The sequence below is a fragment of the Zea mays genome, chromosome 7, assembly GCF_902167145.1.
Source record: "Zea mays cultivar B73 chromosome 7, Zm-B73-REFERENCE-NAM-5.0, whole genome shotgun sequence".
NCBI lineage: Eukaryota > Viridiplantae > Streptophyta > Magnoliopsida > Poales > Poaceae > Zea > Zea mays.
The window spans coordinates 102,953,255-102,972,855 of record NC_050102.1 but is presented as its reverse complement, the minus strand read 5'-3'; the positions used below and the strand labels follow the sequence as shown (position 1 = coordinate 102,972,855).

At 46.6% G+C, this 19,601-nt stretch overlaps 2 protein-coding genes across 4 annotated transcripts; one reads left to right on the top strand and one right to left on the bottom strand.

Moving 5' to 3' along the window:
* Nucleotides 1-1,965: 1,965 nt before the first annotated feature.
* Nucleotides 1,966-12,025, bottom strand: LOC103643056 (uncharacterized). Of its 3 annotated transcripts, none has more exons than XM_020541168.3 (3): nucleotides 11,197-12,025; nucleotides 3,399-4,335; nucleotides 1,966-2,964 (listed from the first exon to the last, which is right to left on the bottom strand). In XM_020541168.3, exons 2-3 carry the CDS (start codon nucleotides 4,313-4,315, stop codon nucleotides 2,481-2,483), a joined length of 1,401 nt encoding a protein of 466 aa, XP_020396757.1. In that variant the 5' UTR covers nucleotides 4,316-4,335; nucleotides 11,197-12,025; the 3' UTR covers nucleotides 1,966-2,480. The 3 variants fall into 3 exon arrangements, with proteins under 3 accessions (XP_020396757.1, XP_035816892.1, XP_020396758.1); XM_035960999.1 differs by having other exon boundaries at nucleotides 11,201-12,025; XM_020541169.2 differs by lacking the exon at nucleotides 11,197-12,025 and adding an exon at nucleotides 5,838-7,078 and having other exon boundaries at nucleotides 3,399-4,337.
* LOC100383769 (uncharacterized) lies at nucleotides 11,213-13,644 on the top strand. The gene is given in 4 exon segments (NM_001176404.1): nucleotides 11,213-12,296; nucleotides 12,376-12,438; nucleotides 12,808-12,862; nucleotides 13,085-13,644. A coding segment is annotated over 1 exon segment (381 nt). The 5' UTR covers nucleotides 11,213-12,296; nucleotides 12,376-12,438; nucleotides 12,808-12,862; the 3' UTR covers nucleotides 13,466-13,644.
* Nucleotides 13,645-19,601: the final 5,957 nt, after the last annotated feature.

Here is a 19,601-nt window from a genome sequence, read left to right as displayed (position 1 = left end):
GATTGGGTTGGGGCAAAGGTCGGTGCTGCCGGTGGCAGGCTATGGGGCACTCGCGCACGGCGACAGTTGGCTTCGGTGGTCGTGTTTGTCAGCGTGCGACCGTGTGTCGCAAGCGGCAAGGTATTGCCCGGTTGTGTGCCCGGTCTGAGGGGGTGGCAGCCGACACAACTTTGCGGCGGGTGCGGTAGCCGACGCGTCGATGCCCCTATGGATGGGTTTGTGCGGGATGTCAGGGCAGCGACGACGGTGGAGGTTGCTTGCTTTGACCCGAGGGCTTTGGTCTAACGTTGTTCTATGGGACTTCCTGGGCGAAAACCTCGACGTCGCTTTCCCTGTTGAGGGCGTTGAATATCACATCACTATCTTCTTTGGGCGAAAGCCCAGTCCATCTCAGGTAAACAATGGCGTCCCCAGCATCACTCCCTTCATGAAGGTGTCACTATTGAAGTTCGTCTCGACCACGATGTCGCCTTCGGTTGCTGTGATATCCTGGCCCCTGGGATGGTGATATCCTGGTCCAAGACTTAATAGAATTAATAGTGTATCCATACAAACAAGGTGCATCTTCTTTTTTGGAAGCATATCTCGAAAGAGCCTCCAATTTAAGAGTGCTTGGCTTGGAACGATTTTGGATGAGTGACCGTCCGAGAAGTTTTCTTGGGTGCGCATGGGTGAGGATAAAGTGCGCACAAAAAGACTCGTGTTGGTATGTAGGAACAATATATGATCCTAGAGAGCTGCCAGGAGTAAGTACCGCCGGTCCGGGATTGGGCGGGGTGTTACAAGTGGTATCAGAGCCGACCCTTAAGGTTTCACGGGCGTGTGTGGGTTAGGGGTTCGAGTATATGGAACATGGCGCATGTGAGCCCGAAGTGGTCACATGGCATAATATATGACGACACTAGACACATAGACGTGGCTAAAATGGGAGGTTCCTGGATTGAGGTTGACCGACGAGGACGTCGGTCTTCTAAGGGGTGGATTGTGATATACTGGCCCCTGGATGGTGATATCCTGGTCCAAGACTTAATAGAATTAATAGTGTATCCATACAAACAAGGTGTATCTTTTTTCGGAAGCCTATCTCGAAAGAACCTCCAAGTTAATCGTGCTTGGCTTTGAGCAATTTAGGATGGGTGACCGACCGAGAAGTTTTCTCGGGTGCGCATGAGTGAGGACAAAGTGCGCACAAAAAGACTCGTGTTGGTCTGTGGGGACAATATATGATCCTAGAGAGCTGCCAGGAGTAAGTACCGCCGGTCGAGGATTGGACGAGGTGTTACAGTTGATGCTTTCGCTTCTCGGTGTTTGATTTGCGGGTGGAGGTGGGGGCTTGCAACGTGAATTCGAAGCTGCTACGTCAGGGATGTGGCTCGGCAACGATGACGTGTGTGGCGAACCCCTTCTTCGTGGTCTGGATTGCTTCGGAGGTTGGGTGTTCGCTAGGGGTGAGGCGGATGATCTAGATTGAAAGTCTCATTAGCGAAGAATTAGAGCTGTCTCGTAGGGTGTCTCGAGGCTTGACAACAATGGCACACCACGATCTTCCACTTTTCACGGTCTTCCACTTTTCGTGCCGGTGTTTATAGACGTCATCGAGTTTCCTTTGGTCTTATGCTGCCCGTCTTGGTGTTTATAGACGTATCGAGTTTCCTTTGGTCTTATGCTGCCCGTCTTGGAGAGTCGAAGTTGCTTGTCTCTTGTATTAAGCTCGACAACAACGACTTATGATGTACTTTATATGTGAAACTGCCGTTGTCCAGGTATCTTATATTAAGCTCGACAACGATGACTTAAGATGTACTACTGCCGTTGTCCAGGTTGCTTGTGCACCTGTGTAGATTTTGGGTCCGGTTTTTTTTCTTAAAATTAAATCAATTCCTTTCTTGCCATTACGTTAAAAAAAGGAATCTTCAGCAGTACGGATCAGAGTGCCAGTTTCTTAGTCTAGAATAAGAGAACACAGAAACTGAATCCACAGAATGATAAATAGATACTGGGTCCATATCCACCAGAAGTAAACAAGACATGCAAATACGTTCCACACATTACAGCAAGCGGATTAGGACAATTCGGGCTACATTAAGCAAATAAAAGCTACAGATTTACAGTACTAGCACATGTGTTGTTGAAGTCGGCTGATTTCATCTTTCCACCAGACCACCACTGACCCCTATGTACAGCACACAGACAACCATCGCATCCACACCCACACTACCAACCTAGGTATCCAGTTTCTGGCAGTACGTACACCAGATCCTTCCTATATATGCATGAACCAACATAAGGCATCAAGCTATCATCACCAAATCAACAGAGTATCATGGAAGAATACCAAAAAGCTGCCCCATCTCTCTCTCCATGAAGCACACACTTGGAACTTACCTATTGCCATGCAATGTATTGCCATTCAATCTAGTGTGCACAGGAGGCATTTATCCTGTCACCTTTACGGTCATGGAAGTCGATGGAACTTCCAGCTAGGGCAGTAGCCACCCAAGAGTCCATCCAAGAAGCAATCCAGCACCAACGATACCAACACCAACAGCAAATGCAACGGCATCGCAGAGGCCACCTTTCCTGTTTGGCCTTTTGCCTTTCTTCCTAGCCCCTTCATTGTGCTCTTGAGACGGTGCTACCTTTTCCTTCACCAACATCCATGGAAGGTCCGGGAACATGGTTGCTATCTGGTGTTCTTTGAACCTGAGCTGAAGGCATATGTTTTCCAGCTGCAGCATTTTCAACCACTGCTTGCATGCGAAGAGGTGTGAGGCTTGACGGAACAGTAGCTTGATGACATGGTCCTTCTCGTCATACGCTTTCTTGGCAGCTATCTCGGCTTCCCTAGCACGTGTTTGCGAGTGCCGGAGAGCATCTAGCAGCTTGGCTCTCTCAGAAGCATCCTGATATGTTGGCTTGCTGCCCGGTGTACTGTTGGTGGAACTATAAGAACCCCGTGCATCCCTGCAGAATATGAGAATATTTAGTGCATGGGCAGGGACCAGGAAAAAAGACATGGACATATATAAGACATCTAAAGCTTTCCAAGGAAGATGCACCCAAAGGATATCTACTATCTGGTCATATGATTGATGCACAACAGTTCATAAAACCACACCTAATTTTTCATTGAAAAGAAAATACTGAATTGGACCTTGTATTTAAATAGACAGCAGGGAACAGGAGGATATCACCATAGGTGCAAACTAGAACTCGTAAAACAGGGAACTATGCTCATAGTCTCTCTTAAATTCAGTACATGGAAACTATGCTTCATCTTAGTTTTCCCGTCAGTGAGAACGACATAAAACAGGGAAAATCCAGTGGAAACCACAAGACTCACCATTGTAGTTTTTGACATGTGGTTGTTTAATTGATTGTGAAACAAGATAACTTACCCGGACACATTATTTCTTTCGTGGTGCTGCCAACGTCCCCCGTCAGAAGAATTCATGTCATTGGTGGTGCTTGAAACACTGTAGCTGCACTCCATAGTGTCATGTACAGGATCTGGCTCTTGGCCCCCAGAAACAACAGACATCCCATAATCATCCTTGTTTTCAGGGCCCTTCACTTGAGGTCCATGAACCCGGACTGTCTGAGTGGGTCTTGGCAGATCATTGTTGACAATGTTTTCCATTGCTCTTTCAGCGACAAGGGAAGCCAAACCATCGACATCAGCTACTTGCCACCATGGCTGAGATTTTTTGGTTTCTTCCCAAGGGGCATGCATTTCGCAGTGTTCCTTTTGTGGCTTGTTAGGAAACAGAGGATCAAAAGCTTTGAACTCTGTAAACTCTTTATCCTCGTAAATACACTTGTTGGCATTTCCCTTGCACTTGAGGCTCGCCGGGGTATAGGAGGCAAGATTCTTCAACTCTTCCGAACCCGTATCAGGCGTTTGCTTCATGAGAGTCGTCGAAACGATCCACGGAGGCTCAAAAGGATCCACAGTCTTTGCTTGGACATCCTCAAGTTTAGACACCGGCGCTAGACCCTCCATTCCCTTAGCGGCGTCCCCACCTACATAGTTGAGGTGCTCCCTAGCAAGGGCTGTCTGGCACCCAAAGCTGGGCTGCAACTGGAGCCACCACTGGGTTTCCATGGGCATACTGGAGTTCATCAGGTTCCAGTTGATGGGCATAAACATAGGGGCATGGAGATCTTGCGGACTCGGAGGATTTCCATCGCTCGTGTCATGCGGTCGCAGGGACGGTGGGCAGCATGCCAGCTTGGGAGCTCGCTTGGCATCCTCCTGGACCAGGCAGCGGTTGGCAGCACGTTGCCAGGCAGCCCTCGCTTCGGCGGCCGCCATCACTCTCACATGCTACCAACCTGTGCGTCACAAAAAAATCATTTGGCACTGGATAAGTACGCACTTGTTCCACCAGGAGGACAGGGACAAACAAAGAATTGCAAAAAAAAAAAAAACTGTTGGTCACATGACAAGATGCACTAGATATAATATAACAAATGAAATGAAATGTTGAAAGTATTATTGGCTGGAGTTATCACTCTAATCGTCAATGGTTGCTTAGCGTTGAAGGAGTCTAGATGGTACCAGGAAGTTAAATACCCACAACACAATCCAAGTGGACGGCTAGTGTCTTGTCTAAAAAGGAATACAAGACGTTGAGACATGCAAGCAACGTTGAAGTACACGGTAGATCAAGAAGCAGTCAAGCATTAATGGCCAATTTCAGGGTGGGAAGAACAACAGGAGAGAACTTATTATCTTTTTTTTATATGTATATAAAAAGCATGGATTACCAAATTTAATAGGGGAGAGCTTATTATTATAGAAAAAAAAACACATGGATTGCGGGGCTCCCGGAACTGAGAGCAGCAAACGAGGCACGGTAGTCGGATCCGCCTCCACATCGGACGCTGCACTGCACTGATGAGTGATGAGTGATGACTGATCGGGCCCCGTCGAGTTCATTTTCAGTAACACGACGAATTCACCGGCCGCACAGGAACCAGGACGCGCAGGGGCAGATCGGATCGTCCGAAGGTGAAGGGTGCGACACCAAGGGTTAAGGGGGGTTCATCAACATAAAAAATAAAGAAGTAAGAAGAAAGAGAGGGAGAGTAATCAGGCGAAGGCGAGTTGCCACCCTCCCCTCACCTGGAAACCTGGGCCACGACTCCACGAGCAAGAACCGCGGCAAAGGCAAGGAGACCTCTACTGGGTGGAGAAGAGGTCCCGATGTCACGACCCTTGGCCAGCGGTAGAGACCACCGCGACGTGAGACGCAAGACAAGCAGAGAAGAACAGAGATAAGTGGTTGGGTGGTTTCAACAGATTCGATTCCTTTCTGATTTTGCCTGTCTGGCTCAAAGCACCGAGTACAATATTTATACGCACACCAACAACTCCCTGGTCTATTATTTACGGCCCAAGATGGCACTAATACGGCTTAACAGCCCACAACTCCATTACAGACTCCATTAACAACGAAATAGAAATGCCTGGCCGACTGACCTCGGTCCACCAGTCTTCGCGCCACTCCATCTCCCGCAGATCCACTTCAGTCCGCGTCTTCAGTCATGACATCTGATGTCATGACTGAAGACGCGGACTGAAGTGGATCTGCGGGAGATGGAGTGGCGCGAAGACTGGTGGACCGAGGTCAGTCGGCCAGGCATTTCTATTTCGTTGTTAATGGAGTCTGTAATGGAGTTGTGGGCTGTTAAGCCGTATTAGTGCCATCTTGGGCCGTAAATAATAGACCAGGGAGTTGTTGGTGTGCGTATAAATATTGTACTCGGTGCTTTGAGCCAGACAGGCAAAATCAGAAAGGAATCGAATCTGTTGAAACCACCCAACCACTTATCTCTGTTCTTCTCTGCTTGTCTTGCGTCTCACGTCGCGGTGGTCTCTACCGCTGGCCAAGGGTCGTGACAAGTGGTATCAGAGCCATCGATCTTCGGAGGAGAGCACCACGGCACCATCCACCAAGCCGTCGGTGCAAACGCGGCTGATTCTGGAAGCCATGGCGGGAGCTGAGCAGAAAGGAGAAGAGCGATGGGAGCGCATGTTGACAGCGGTGGAGCGCCTGACGGGCAAGATGGAGGCGATGGAGGTCGGTCAGAGGAAGGCTGAGGAGGATCGGGCGCTCATGGCTCGTCAACTGCAGGAGACCGAGCAGACTGTCTCGCGTCTTCGACTCGAGCTGCTGGCGAAGGATTTGGAAGGTAACGAATCCAACTCTGAGCGAGAACACCGTGTCCATCGCGGGGATGAGAGGGGCGGAGGATTCGGCAGGGAAGGAGGTAGAGAACGGAGGGAGCAATGGGGTGAAGGAAGGGAGTTCAGGCCCAGTTCTCTACCGAAGTGGTCGTTTCCTAAGTTCCATGGGAATGATCCAGGAATCTGGTTTGATAGGTGTGTGGAATATTTCACAGTTTATCAGGTGCCCGAATGGATCTGGGCAAGCACTGCCTCGACGCACATGGAGGGAAATGCGTCGAAGTGGCTGCAGGTGTATAAACTGAAACATGGTTTGGGAGACTGGGAGCAGTTCACCCATGCGGTGAGGGAGAAGTTTGGGGTGGAAGAGTACCCTCATGCCATGAGAGCGCTGGTCAATGTGAAACAACAGCATGGGGTAGAAGAATATTCCCAGGCTTTCAATGATATCAGATATGCAGCTACTTTGCATAATCCGGAGTTGGATGAGACTTTGTTTGTGACCCACTATGTGAGGGGTTTGAAGCCTGAGATTCAGTCCCAAGTGATGGCCCGGACGCCCAAGACAGTGGATAAGGCCATGAGATTAGCCCAATTATATCAGGAAATTGCCGAGAAGAATAGGATGAGAAGTCAGAAGGGAGTTATGGGAATCAAGACTCAAGCAATAGGGAGTAGAAGTGGAATTCTGAATCCTGAATTGAATAAGGAAAGGCAGTTAAGAGATTATAGAAGGGCCAATGGGCTATGTTACATATGTGGAGACAAATTTGAACCTGGGCATCAAGCCAAATGTCCCAAGCGAGTAGTGACTCAAATACATCAGTTGACAGTGGAGGATATGAGCACAGTTCTAACTGACGAAGTGTTGCTGAAGCTGGAACAGGAGGAGGAGCATATAGTGGAAGGATTACATCAGCTGTCCTGGAATGCCATAAAGGGGACAGAGTGTGATGGTTGTATGAGGGTGCTATCTCTGATTCAAGATCAGGTGCTGGTTATGCTGATTGACTCCGGGAGTTCCACAACTTTTATTAGTCAGAGGATGGTGACTAAACTGGGGTTGAGCACAGAAGATTGTCCTCCTGTGAAGGTGAAGGTAGCTAATGGAGAGATCATGGTGTGTGAAAAAAATGTCAGAGAGGTGAAGTGGAAGGCTGGGGGGCATGTTTATAGAACTGCCATGAGGGTGTTGGCGTTGGAGGCTTATGATGTGATATTAGGGTATGACTGGTTGAAACAGCATAGCCCAATGCATTGTGACTGGATCAACAAGGTGCTAACCTTCTGTGATCAAGGGGTGGAGGTTAAACTTCAAGGGGAAGCAGACCTAAAGAGAGAGGTGCAACAGGTGTCTGTTTTGCAGTTAGAAAAGTGGGTGAAGGGAGATGAAGTATGGGTGTTTGTGATGCTAGAGGAGGTTAAAGGAGAGGAAGATGAGGCTGGAAATGAGACACTAACAGGAATTCTGGAAGAGTTTGCGGATGTGTTTGCGGTGCCCACCCAGTTGCCTCCCACTAGACCATATGACCATCATATCCCACTCTTGCCAGGTTCTATACCAGTGAATTCCAGACCCTACAGGTATTCACCACATCACAAAACTGAGATTGAAAAGCAAGTGTCGGAACTATTGGCTGCGGGATTGATAGTTCCTAGTGTGAGTCCTTTTGCCTCTCCTGTGTTATTGGTGCAAAAGAAGGATGGAAGTTGGAGGTTTTGTGTGGATTACAGAAAATTGAATGACATGACAATTAAGAACAGATTTCCAATGCCTTTGGTGGAGGAGATATTGGATGAATTAGCTGGAACTAAATTTTTCACAAGTCTCGACATGACCTCAGGGTATCACCAGATCCGAATGGGGGCTGAGGATGAGTTCAAAACTGCTTTTAAGACACACCATGGTCATTATCAGTTCAGGGTGATGCCATTTGGGCTCACCAATGCTCCAGCTAGCTTTCAGTGTGCCATGAATTCAATATTGCAGAGTTTCCTCAGAAAATTTGTGATGGTTTTTCTCGATGACATACTCATTTACAGTTCCAGTTTGGAGGCTCACTTGCAACATATTAGACTGGTTTTGGATAAGTTGAGAGAACATCAGTTTTATTTGAAAATGAAGAAATGTACATTTATGAAATCTGAATTGAAGTATCTGGGGCATGTGATTTCAAGAGAAGGGGTATCAACTGACCCTAGTAAAACTGAAGTAATGTTGAACTGGCCCCAGCCCAGGAATGTCACTGAGCTTAGGGGATTTCTTGGCCTTACAGGTTACTATAGAAGATTTGTGAAGAACTATGGGTTGTTGGCTAAACCTCTCACAAGGCTGTTGCAAAAACAGCAAGGGTTTGCATGGTCAGAAGAAGCTCAGATAGCTTTTGAAAACTTGAAACAAGCTATGGCCTCTACTCCAGTTCTGGCTTTACCAAGATTTGATTTGCCATTTACGGTAGAAACTGATGCTTCAGATATAGGATTGGGGGCTGTTCTGATGCAACAAGGCAGGCCCATAGCCTTCATCAGCAAGGCATTGGGTGAGAAGAACAAACACCTTTCAATTTATGAGAAGGAGTTTTTGGCTCTGATCCTAGCAGTGGACAGGTGGAGACAATATTTGCAGAGGGGTGCCTTTGTGATTAAAACAGATCACAAATCTCTGACTTATCTTGGAGATCAGCAGTTACAGTCTGATCTGCAGAAGAAAGCCATGACCAAGCTTATGGGCTTGCAGTTTCAGGTGGTGTATAAAAAGGGCACAGAGAATGTAGTGGCGGATGCATTATCAAGGGTGGAGCATATGATGGGGTTGTCTGTTCTCTCTGAAATTCAGCCTATATGGATTCAAGAAGTAGTGAACTCGTATGCCACAGATGAGGATGCACAGCAATTGATCACTCAACTGTTAATTCAGAGCCCGGATGAACAGGGGTTTTCTTTGCAGCAAGGTATTATCAGAAAAGCAAACCGGATCTGGATTGGGTGCAACTCAGCTCTGCGCACTAAACTAATTGCAGCACTGCATGATAGTGCAGTTGGAGGGCACTCTGGAATTCAAGCAACATATCAGAGGGTAAAGAAGGTGTTCTGGTGGAAGGGTTTAAAAAATGATGTGACACAGTATGTGCAGCAATGTGCAATCTGTCAAAAGGCCAAGGCTGAGAGGGTGCACCCCGCAGGGCTGCTACAGCCTTTACCAGTTCCGCAAGGTATTTGGGAAGATGTGACTATGGATTTCATAGAAGGGTTACCAAAGTCTGAGGGGTTTGATACCATTCTGGTAGTGGTGGATAGATTCTCGAAATACAGTCATTTCCTTCCTCTAAAGCACCCCTTTACTGCTAAAGGAGTTGCCCAAGTATTTCTCGAGAATGTGGTGAAGTTGCATGGGGTTCCCAGATCTATAGTGTCTGACAGAGACAAGGTTTTCACCAGTGCCTTTTGGAAAAATCTATTCCAACTTATGGGAGTGAAGTTGCTGATGTCCACTGCATATCACCCTCAAACGGATGGTCAGAGTGAGCGAGTGAATCAGTGCTTGGAAATGTATCTCAGGTGTGCTGTACATGACCAACCTAACAAGTGGAAGAGCTGGCTCGCTTTAGCTGAGTACTGGTATAATACTACATATCATTCGGTGCTGGGATGTACGCCCTTCAAGGTGTTGTATGGCTATGAAGCACCATTGCTTGTTGCACCAAAAACGCTGGGCATGGAAGATAGGGAGATAGCTGACTGGTTTGCTGAAAGGAATGCATTTTCAGTCATGCTAAAGGAGCAGTTAGCACGAGCTCAGCTTCGCATGAAGCAGTATGCTGACAAGGGCAGAACTCCCAGGGAATTTCAAGTGGGCGATCTGGTTTTGCTGAAGTTACAACCTTATGCACAAAAGACTGTGGTGAACCGATCCTGTCCTAAATTGGCATTTAAGTACTTTGGTCCTTTCAAGGTGATATCAAGGATTGGGGAGGTGGCATACAAGCTCGAATTACCTGGGGATGCACAAGTACATCCGGTTTTTCATGTGTCACAACTGAAGCCATTCCTGCCCTGTTATTCTCCAGTTTTCTCAGAGCTACCTCCTGCGGTGGATTTGTCTCAAGGGGGTATGGAGCCAGAGCAGGTCCTTGATCGAAGGATGGTGAGAAAGGGCAATCGAGCTATTGTTCAAGTGCTGGTGAAATGGAGTGGGGTACCTAAGGAAGCTGCAACATGGGAGGATTATGCAGTGGCCAGGGCACGGTTTCCAGAGGCAAACGCTTGGGGACAAGCGTTATCTGAGGCCCGGGGAGATGTCATGACTGAAGACGCGGACTGAAGTGGATCTGCGGGAGATGGAGTGGCGCGAAGACTGGTGGACCGAGGTCAGTCGGCCAGGCATTTCTATTTCGTTGTTAATGGAGTCTGTAATGGAGTTGTGGGCTGTTAAGCCGTATTAGTGCCATCTTGGGCCGTAAATAATAGACCAGGGAGTTGTTGGTGTGCGTATAAATATTGTACTCGGTGCTTTGAGCCAGACAGGCAAAATCAGAAAGGAATCGAATCTGTTGAAACCACCCAACCACTTATCTCTGTTCTTCTCTGCTTGTCTTGCGTCTCACGTCGCGGTGGTCTCTACCGCTGGCCAAGGGTCGTGACACCCGAGCACGTGAGGCTTTGTCCCCGCGGCGCTGGTTGCGGCCTTCGCTCCTCCGGATCATGAGCGCTGACTGATTAATCTAGCCCGTATTCCGCACCGCGGCGGGGGAGGAGACGGGACGGGGACGGGGACGGGGACGCAGGGGAGGGGAGGAAAAGGAGGGAGTGGGGGAGGGGGATCTTTCTCCTCCTCGCTGCTCGTCCGGATAACGACGTCAGGAGGAGGGAGACGGAGAGGGTTGAAGTGGCGCCAGAAGAAACCGCCAAGTAGAAATGATATTTCTTGCCCCGCCCCGCAACCCTTTTCGTCGGATAAATAATGGTACTCGATCCGTAGTAAAATTGGATTAGCTTTTTAATACCTACTCCCGGTCCGGCGAGGCGACGACGAGGAATGAACAAGGGAGCGGCGAGCCAGGCCAAAGCGAAGCAAAGCTGCCGCTGCCGCTGCCGTCCACGCACTGCTCACCTTCTCCGACAGCGCCCCTCTTCCACTTCTTCCCCGTTCGCTGGCCACTCCTTTTCCCTCCCGCGCGTCGCCTCGTTTTCTTTTCCGTCGATGGACTTGTTGGGTTCACGGCCAAAATTTTTTCATGCCAAAAAATTGGTAAGTAAATATTGGATAAAAAAATTGTCTTCGATTTGGCAAGTTGAATATGAAAAATCTACAGGTTTTGATAGCGAACTAAATGGCAACCAAAATTATAGCTTAGTATATTTTAGAAGCCAAGCAAACAGGTCCGAAGTCAATCGGCCGGGGTGTTTTCTCTAGAGTTTACTGGTCCGAGAAAGGATGCCGCGGGTTTCATTTTTTTTCCGTTCTTTATTTGGAATTTTTTGACGATTGAAAAAAAAGCAAGAAGCAAATAAATCCGTGCCGTCTCGTGTGAGCATTCATGGCTTGCGAGAGCGGGTCTCTTTCGGCAGGGAATCTGGGTGAACCTATCCGTTCAGTGCTCATCAGGTTTGCTGACACGCTGTGCGAGACTGTGACGGTGCGGTGCGGACCCTGGAGTGAGCAGCGTGGAGGCAGGACGTCTGCACGGCGGTGGGGGCACGTGTCCCGTCGCTCATGCGGACACCTCACTCCCTCCCGCACCGAGTCATATGATGGTGCCGTTTGGTTCAGCTTCTGGCCGGATTCTGGCCGCCAGAAGCCGAAGCGGCTCTCAAACGCCTAAATTCTTGATCCGCTTTTGCGCGCCGCGCTTCGACGAGAAGCCAGACGCCTACGCGACGCCATAAGCCGACCTCACGCCGCGTCCGCAGAAAGCCGCTCACATTTGCCTAGGGTTCGCAACCCGCACGCTCTCGTCCCCGACGCAACTCGCCGCCGCCGCTCTCCTCCCCGTCACATCCCCCGCGCTCGTCCTTGGCCGAAAGCCGACCTCATTCGCGACGCCCGCGGCGCTCGTCCTATCCCCCATCGCATATCTCGCCGCCGCGCTCGTCGTCTTCGCAGGTAAGCACCTCTCATTCATGGCGACACTCTCTTCCGCGGAGTTCGTTTCGAAGGTTCCGTGACCCTTTCAGTTCTCTAGGGGTTTGACCGCGGATCGTCAAGCTGCGAGTCGTGCCAACAGCGCCTCTCGTCGTCTTCGCAGGTACTTTCCTCTCCTCCATCCCGCCCCTCTCACAATCTCCTCTGCCGACGCCGTCGTTTGGATATCTCTCGTCTCAACCTAGTACGGATCCGATTGTCCCCCATGTAAATTTGTTTGTTACCAACCGATTGTATCCTCCATCCCGCCCCGTCTCACAATCTCCTCTGCAGTGGTTACGTATCCCCCCTGTATTCAAGCCTAGATTTGTGTCTTTGTTAATTGAATCATACATTTGTATGTTAGCAGCCGAGGTAGTAATTAGTTTCACTTACTGGATTTAAGTACAATGTCCCCATGTCCAGTTTATTCACTACATATTTTTGTTTCGACCGACGTACTAACGATTTTGTTGTGTAATGTATACTTCAGATTTTCCCATCAACTCGGTCCTTCCTGTTCGGTTCCAAGATCCCCTGAAGGAAAGGTATTAGCAATATGTATTTGTTAGTTACAAAAGTTTGAGCATAGATGTGTTTTATCGCTCATTTTTTATCTGGGTTTATTTCAAAGTTTGTCTATGTCAGTACCTGAATGTTAGTTGGTACCACCTGAGTTTGTCCATGTTTCCACGCAATTCATGTCATAACATGGAAGTTAGTAGATAGTCCCCTTGTCTAGTACACTAACCAACTAAATCCCACATCAGATGGATTCAACAGACTCCATAGCCGACAAGGCAATTGGAAGGATGCAAGAGATTGCGGACAAGATATTTTCCGTAGCTCGTGAAACAATCCGTCCAGGACGCGGGTTGACCTCATTTGAGGCTACCAAATTACGTGTAGCATTGGAGGACATTGCTTGCATGCTTGAGCAAGACTCTCTGGTGTTGCAAGAGAATTTGGACAACGTGAACAACGTAAACAACCCTGGTGAAAGCAGCTACGAACCGTCAGCCTTGTCCTCACCACCCCCTGCTGACGAGTTCCTTAGTCCGGATTGGGACTTTGCTGAGCACTTCGAAAACTTCTGGGGTCTTGAATATGACTCCGACCAAATGCCATCGTTTAGTGACAATGAAGTTTAAGTTGGATAATGTTAGAGTCAGGTGTTAGTGTGACTGGGATAGATCAGGCTTTTGGTCCTTGCGACTTTCTAAACTGTTCCTTGTGCTTATGTGTTCAGCAGCACTTTTATTTCGTCAGTCCCTATATGTAATTATGGCAAACGAATGTGAGTGCTTATGGTACTACTTTTATTATGGTCAGTTTCCTGTTCTATTTGTTGTCGTAGTAACTGAACTTCAATACGTAATATGAATCGTGTACACTCTTTCGCACTAGATGGACAAGTCTGGCAAAGTGATTGCTAAGTGGGATAGTAGAGCAACAAAAATTTACACAGAAATATGTGTAGAAGAGGTCAATGCACGGAACATGCCACAACAATTCCTAAACACCGAAGGGTATGCTAACCTCATAAGAAAGTTTAAGGAACGCACTGGTCGCACTTACACAAGGGATCAAATGAAGAATAGGTGGGATTCGTTGAAGAGAATGTTCACCCAGTGGAAAACTCTTAATGAAAGGGCTACAGGTCTTGGTCGAGACCCTCATACTGGTTCAATCAGTGCGCCAGATGAGTGGTGGGCCAAGCAAAATGAAGTAAGTAGATCTTTTTTTGTAGACTAACAATAGTATTGGCCATCTCAAACTAGGAACTACCATGTTGGTGTAGGCAATGCCAGGTTGTATTATGTTCAAAATAGCCCCCCTAGAGAATGAGGACGAGCTAAAGGTTATGTTTGGACCCATTGTCTGCACAAATGAAAGAACCCTGGTTCCTGGCATCGAGGATGCTAATTCATCATCTGATGATCATTTTGAAGCCACTTTAGGTGGGGGTGAAAACAGCACACCTGACCCATGCACAAATCTGACTGGGAAGCGTAAGATGCGGCATGATTCTCCTAAACCAAAGAAGAAAAAAGATTCGAGGGAAGAGTACATGAAAAGACTAGTGGAGGCTTTTGAGTCGCGTTCAATGACCACTAACAAGTCCATTACCTCTGCTGACAATGACCCAGTTCGCGTTGAGGTAAAGGCGCAGTTGCAACAAGTTATCGATGATGGATCACCAGAAGGCAGCCAACTACATTTGTTTGCCACTCATCTATTGATTGAGAAAAAGTATAGAGATGTTTTTGCAACACTGCAGACAAAAGAAGGAAGGATCGCTTGGCTTCGCAATGCTTACGAGATAGATCTTAAAAAGTGCACTTAGATGCTGGTCGTCCGACAACAGAGGCTTATGTTTAGTACTATGGTTGTTTCAGTCTGTTTTATGAGTCTTGTCGTTTCATTGTTATGAGGATTGTCGTCTTAGAACATAAACTTGTCGTACGCTTCATTTTCCCTTTGAAACAATTTTCGAGATATTCGAGTTGAACTTGTATTTCAATAATCAGAGTTGTCAGCTTGTGAACAATGTGAATCTGTGAACTTTCTGTCTCCTTTCAAACATGAATATATGTGGCTTGTAAACTGTGGTTGTACATTACTATGAGACTTATAAACTGTGGTTACATATGAATATGTGTCTGTTGTTTGTGTGCATGCATATGTGTGACCCTGCTGCACACACATATGATAATGAAATGGATGACACAGATGCAGAATTGGTGGTTGCTATATATGCTGTAGACATTTGGGGCAGGACTTTCAGTCAGGTTCCTAGAAGAACATTGGTTGAAAGTGGTATTCAATGGGTGGAGAGAACATTGGAGAATAGTAACGACTGTTTCAATATGTTTCGCATGCGACGAACTGTTTTTAGACGATTGCATGACACATTGGTGGACAATTATGGTCTGCTTCCAAGCCGGGGTGTCAGTACTATGGAAGCTCTTGGCATTTTCTTGTGGGCATGTGGGGGTCCACAGTCATTTAGGCAAATAAGGAATAAATTTGGTCACTCCTTGGAAACAATTAGTCGCAAGTTTAGTGAAGTCCTTGATGCACTGTTTAAGATGTCATCTGACATAATTAAGCCCAAAGACCCATATTTCATTGAGATTCATCCTCGTTTGCGAGAGGCGAGATTTTGGCCACACTTCAAGGATTGCATAGGAGCAATTGATGGTAGTCACTTTCCAGCGGCAGTCTTGGCTTCGGAGCAAGCGAAATATATTGGACGGCACGGTTACGCATCACAGAATGTAATGGCCGTTTGTGACTTCGATATGAAGTTCACATTTGTTGTCACAGGATGGCCAGGATCCGTACACGACACTAGAGTATTACAAGATACTTTGATAACTTATGCGGACAGGTTCTCGCAGCCACCAGAAGGTATATAAATATGTTGTATTTTTTTGTCATATGCTATGAAATAATGGCTTAAGTATTTAACTTTTGTATTTCATGTTTGTGCAGGTAAATACTATCTTGTCGATTCAGGCTACCCAAATAGAAAAGGGCTACCTTGCACCTTATAAGGGACAGAAGTACCACATTTCTGAATGACAAAATGCGAGGCAACCTATTGGGAGCAAAGAAGTATTCAACTATGCACACTCTTCGCTACGCAATGTTATAGAGCGATCGTTTGGGGTGCTTAAAATGAAGTGGAGAGTTCTATTAAGTCTCCCTTCTTTTTCGCTTACCAAACAATCCAAGATAATTATTGCTTGTATGACTTTGCATAACTTCATTAGAGAGAGTGCTCTACACGATAGAGACTTTGATGAACTAGGTCCTAATAGCATCAGTCATGATGTACCTTTAGGTGAGAGTAGTAGTAGCACATCTGATGAGTTAGACATGAGTGCTTTTTGAGATGCAATTGCTAATGCATTAGTGTCGTAGTTAAGTATGTCATTGTAACGGTACTTATGATTTAATCAACTCCACTAATTATTGTGTAATGACCTTTTGTTCGTTATGGGTTTCATTTTATCGTTTGTTCGAACATAATCTGCAATATGAGAATCTGATTATCTAAACATGTAGATTCTCACGAACAACTTTTCTGCACAGCTGGCGAACCAAACACCTAAATTCTAACCACCAGCTTTTCCCAACAGCCAGCTTTTCCCCACAGCCAGCTTTTCAGAAAAGCTAGTCAGAAAAAAGCCGAACCAAACACGCCCGATGCCGTGCGCTTCCGCCACGATCGCTGCGAGACATACCAAACATTTTTTTACTATTCCTTTTCAAAATTTTAGTTTCAAAATTGTAGATTTACATCTTCAGTGAAAATATTATTCGACCCAAGGTCGACACCATGACATACAACGCCAAATCTACAAGTCACGACGCCACAAAATTATGACATACGGATCTTTGTAAGTGACTTGGATAGATGGATGCCATCATCTCTACTGTATAAAACACATGTTTCAACGTTCATCCGGCATCACCTTTATGGCTTAATACTAAAAGTAAAATTGGCAACAGTGAAATATACCAAGCATGCTAACCAGTGATGAAAGTCGTGTAGAGGAGGGTGAATAGACAAAACCTGAAAATTATAACTTTAAACCCGAACTTGATCCCTCGATTAGCGGTTAGAACAAGATAAACAATTATCAGAGTATAAAACTAAGTCATTTGCTTGCAAAGAGTATTGATTTCGAAGAATGCAGAATTATCAAAAGGGCTTAGATATTTATGGAGAATGAAGCAAGAGGGCTTAGATACAAAGAGGAAAAATGCAAGTTCTTTCTTGCAAGGCGTTGCTACTATATATGGGAATTTAACCCGAAGCAACACAAAGCATTATCAATAAAGAATAGTACAAGAGAACTTAGAGAGTGAGAAGACAAACAAATCACAAGCAATAAACACAAGTGACACTGGTGATTTGTTTTACCGAGGTTCGGTTCACCAAGAACCTAATCCCCGTTGAGGAGTCCACTAAGGACGGGTCTTTTTCAACCCCTTTCCCTCTCTCCAACGGTCACCAAGACCGGCGATTGTTCCTTCTTCTTTGTCAACAAAATATCGAAGTCTCCGCAAGGCCAACCACAAAGATAAGGGGCTCTTGCTAGCTTTACAATGAATGTGAGTCAAAACACCACACTCAAATGAGGTAGCACACACTTTCTCTTAATGATTCTCACAAGGCACTATCGCTAAACACAAACGAGTAGCTCTTTCTTGTTTGATCTCTCTCTTTTGTGTCACTTATGAGGCTTTGATGTGTATAGAAGTGTTGCTCTAGCAGATAGGAGTGAATACCCAACTCTTGTGTATGAGATGGATCAATGAATGGAGGTGGTTGGGATGGCTTGGATATGTATACTATATCTCTTGATATGTTGCTTGAGCTCCTACACCTTGAAATGGTCGGATGGGGTGGTATTTATAGGCCCAACCCCATTTCTAGCTGTAGGACAGAAAGTAGCAGTTTTCTATCGATGGGCGCATCGGACAGTTCGGTGCACACTGGACAGAGCACCGTTCACTGTCCGGTGCCTGCCATGTCAGCCGACCGTTGGGGTCTGTAGCAGTCGACTGTTGGATCCGACCGTTACCCAGAAAGTCCGGTGCTACAGCTCGAGGGCGCCAGTCTGCAGGCCCCTCTGCGCAGACTGTCCGATTGTCCCACCGGATAGTCTGGTGCACACCGGACAGTTACTGTTCACAATTCGATGCGTCACCAGGCGCTGGCTGACTGCCCTTTTTCTTGGATTTCTTCGCTGATTCTTTTGGGCTTCTATTCTTCTTGAATCTTGGACTTCTATGCTTCTTTTTATGTCTTCTTTTGAGGTGTTGCATCCTCATTGCATTAGTCCAATCTGAAAGGGAAATGGCCTTAAACCATCTCTTATATTTTGGTGCTTGATGACCATCACAACCATTCAGACTAACTAGTTTGCTTAGTCTTTGATTCACAGGTTCATAAGTTCAGCAGTTTAGTCTCTAAGTTGCAATCAGCTCAAATCCAACCAAATAGGGGTAAAACATGAAATATATGAACTACCAATAGTTCTACTCTTTGGATAAGTTTTGAATACCCTGAGAAACCTATTCAACACTTCTAGAAAGCTTGGAAAGCTCGAAATCAACATATCACTATATTGGAGCTAGTTTGAGCAAAAGAAGAAATATGAGTTAAAGAATTAGACTAGATGGAAAGTCACTTGAGATGTTAGTCTAAGTCATAGGATCTCCCTCTAGTTTAGCCAAAGCAACTTGGACAGATTGTGCAAAAATCAACGGGAAGTCAGAAACCCAAGTTCTGAAATCGCCGAGTGCGGACCGTCCAACCCCTTCTAGCGGACCATCCGCGACACCGTTTCGACTTCGGCCAGGAACTGAAAATCGTGGATAGTCCGACTAAACCGCGGACTGTCTAGCTATACAGTGCGGACCGTCTGGCTATAATTCACGGACCGTCCGCATGTGAAGACCTGGTTCAGCCCGAAGGTGACAAGTTGAGCAAAAGGAATTTTAGAGCTGGCGCGGACCGTCCGGGACCAAGGGCGAACTGTCCGCGTGGTGTCACCGAGGCAGATATCCGTTGATCTAGCCGTTAATCTGTCAAGCATATATGTTGAAGATTTCAGAATCGACCATTGGAGGGTCGTGGACCGTCCGGGCCCTAGCCGCGGACCGTCCGCCAGTGCAATTTCTGGCAGATGCGCCCCAACGGCTATGTGGGTGGTTGAGGGCTATATAAGCCACCCCAACCAGCACATTCACTATAATTCATTGATCTACACTATACACAAGAGTTGGGTATTCACTTCTATCTACAAGAGCAACACTTCTATACACACCAAAGCCTCATAAGTGCCACAAAAGAGAGATCAAGCAAGAAAGAGCTACTCGTGTGCGTTTAGTGATAGTGCCTTGTGAGAATCATTGAGAGAAAGTGTGTGCTACCTCTTGTGATCATTTGAGCGTGGAGTTTTGACTCCCATTCATTGTAAAGCTAGCAAGAGCCCCTTATCTTCGTGGTTGGCCTTGTGGAGAATTCGGTCTTTTGTTGACAAAGAAGAAGGAAAACTCGCTGGTCTTGGTGACCGTTGGAGAGAGGGAAAGGGTTGAAAAAGACCCGTCCTTAGTGGACTCCTCAACGAGGATTAGGTTCTTGGTGAACCGAACCTCGGTAAAACAAATCACCCATGTCACTTGTGTTTATTGTTGTGATTTGTTTGTCTTCTCGCTCTCTAAGTTCTCTTACACTATTCTTTGTTAATATTACTTTGTGTTGCT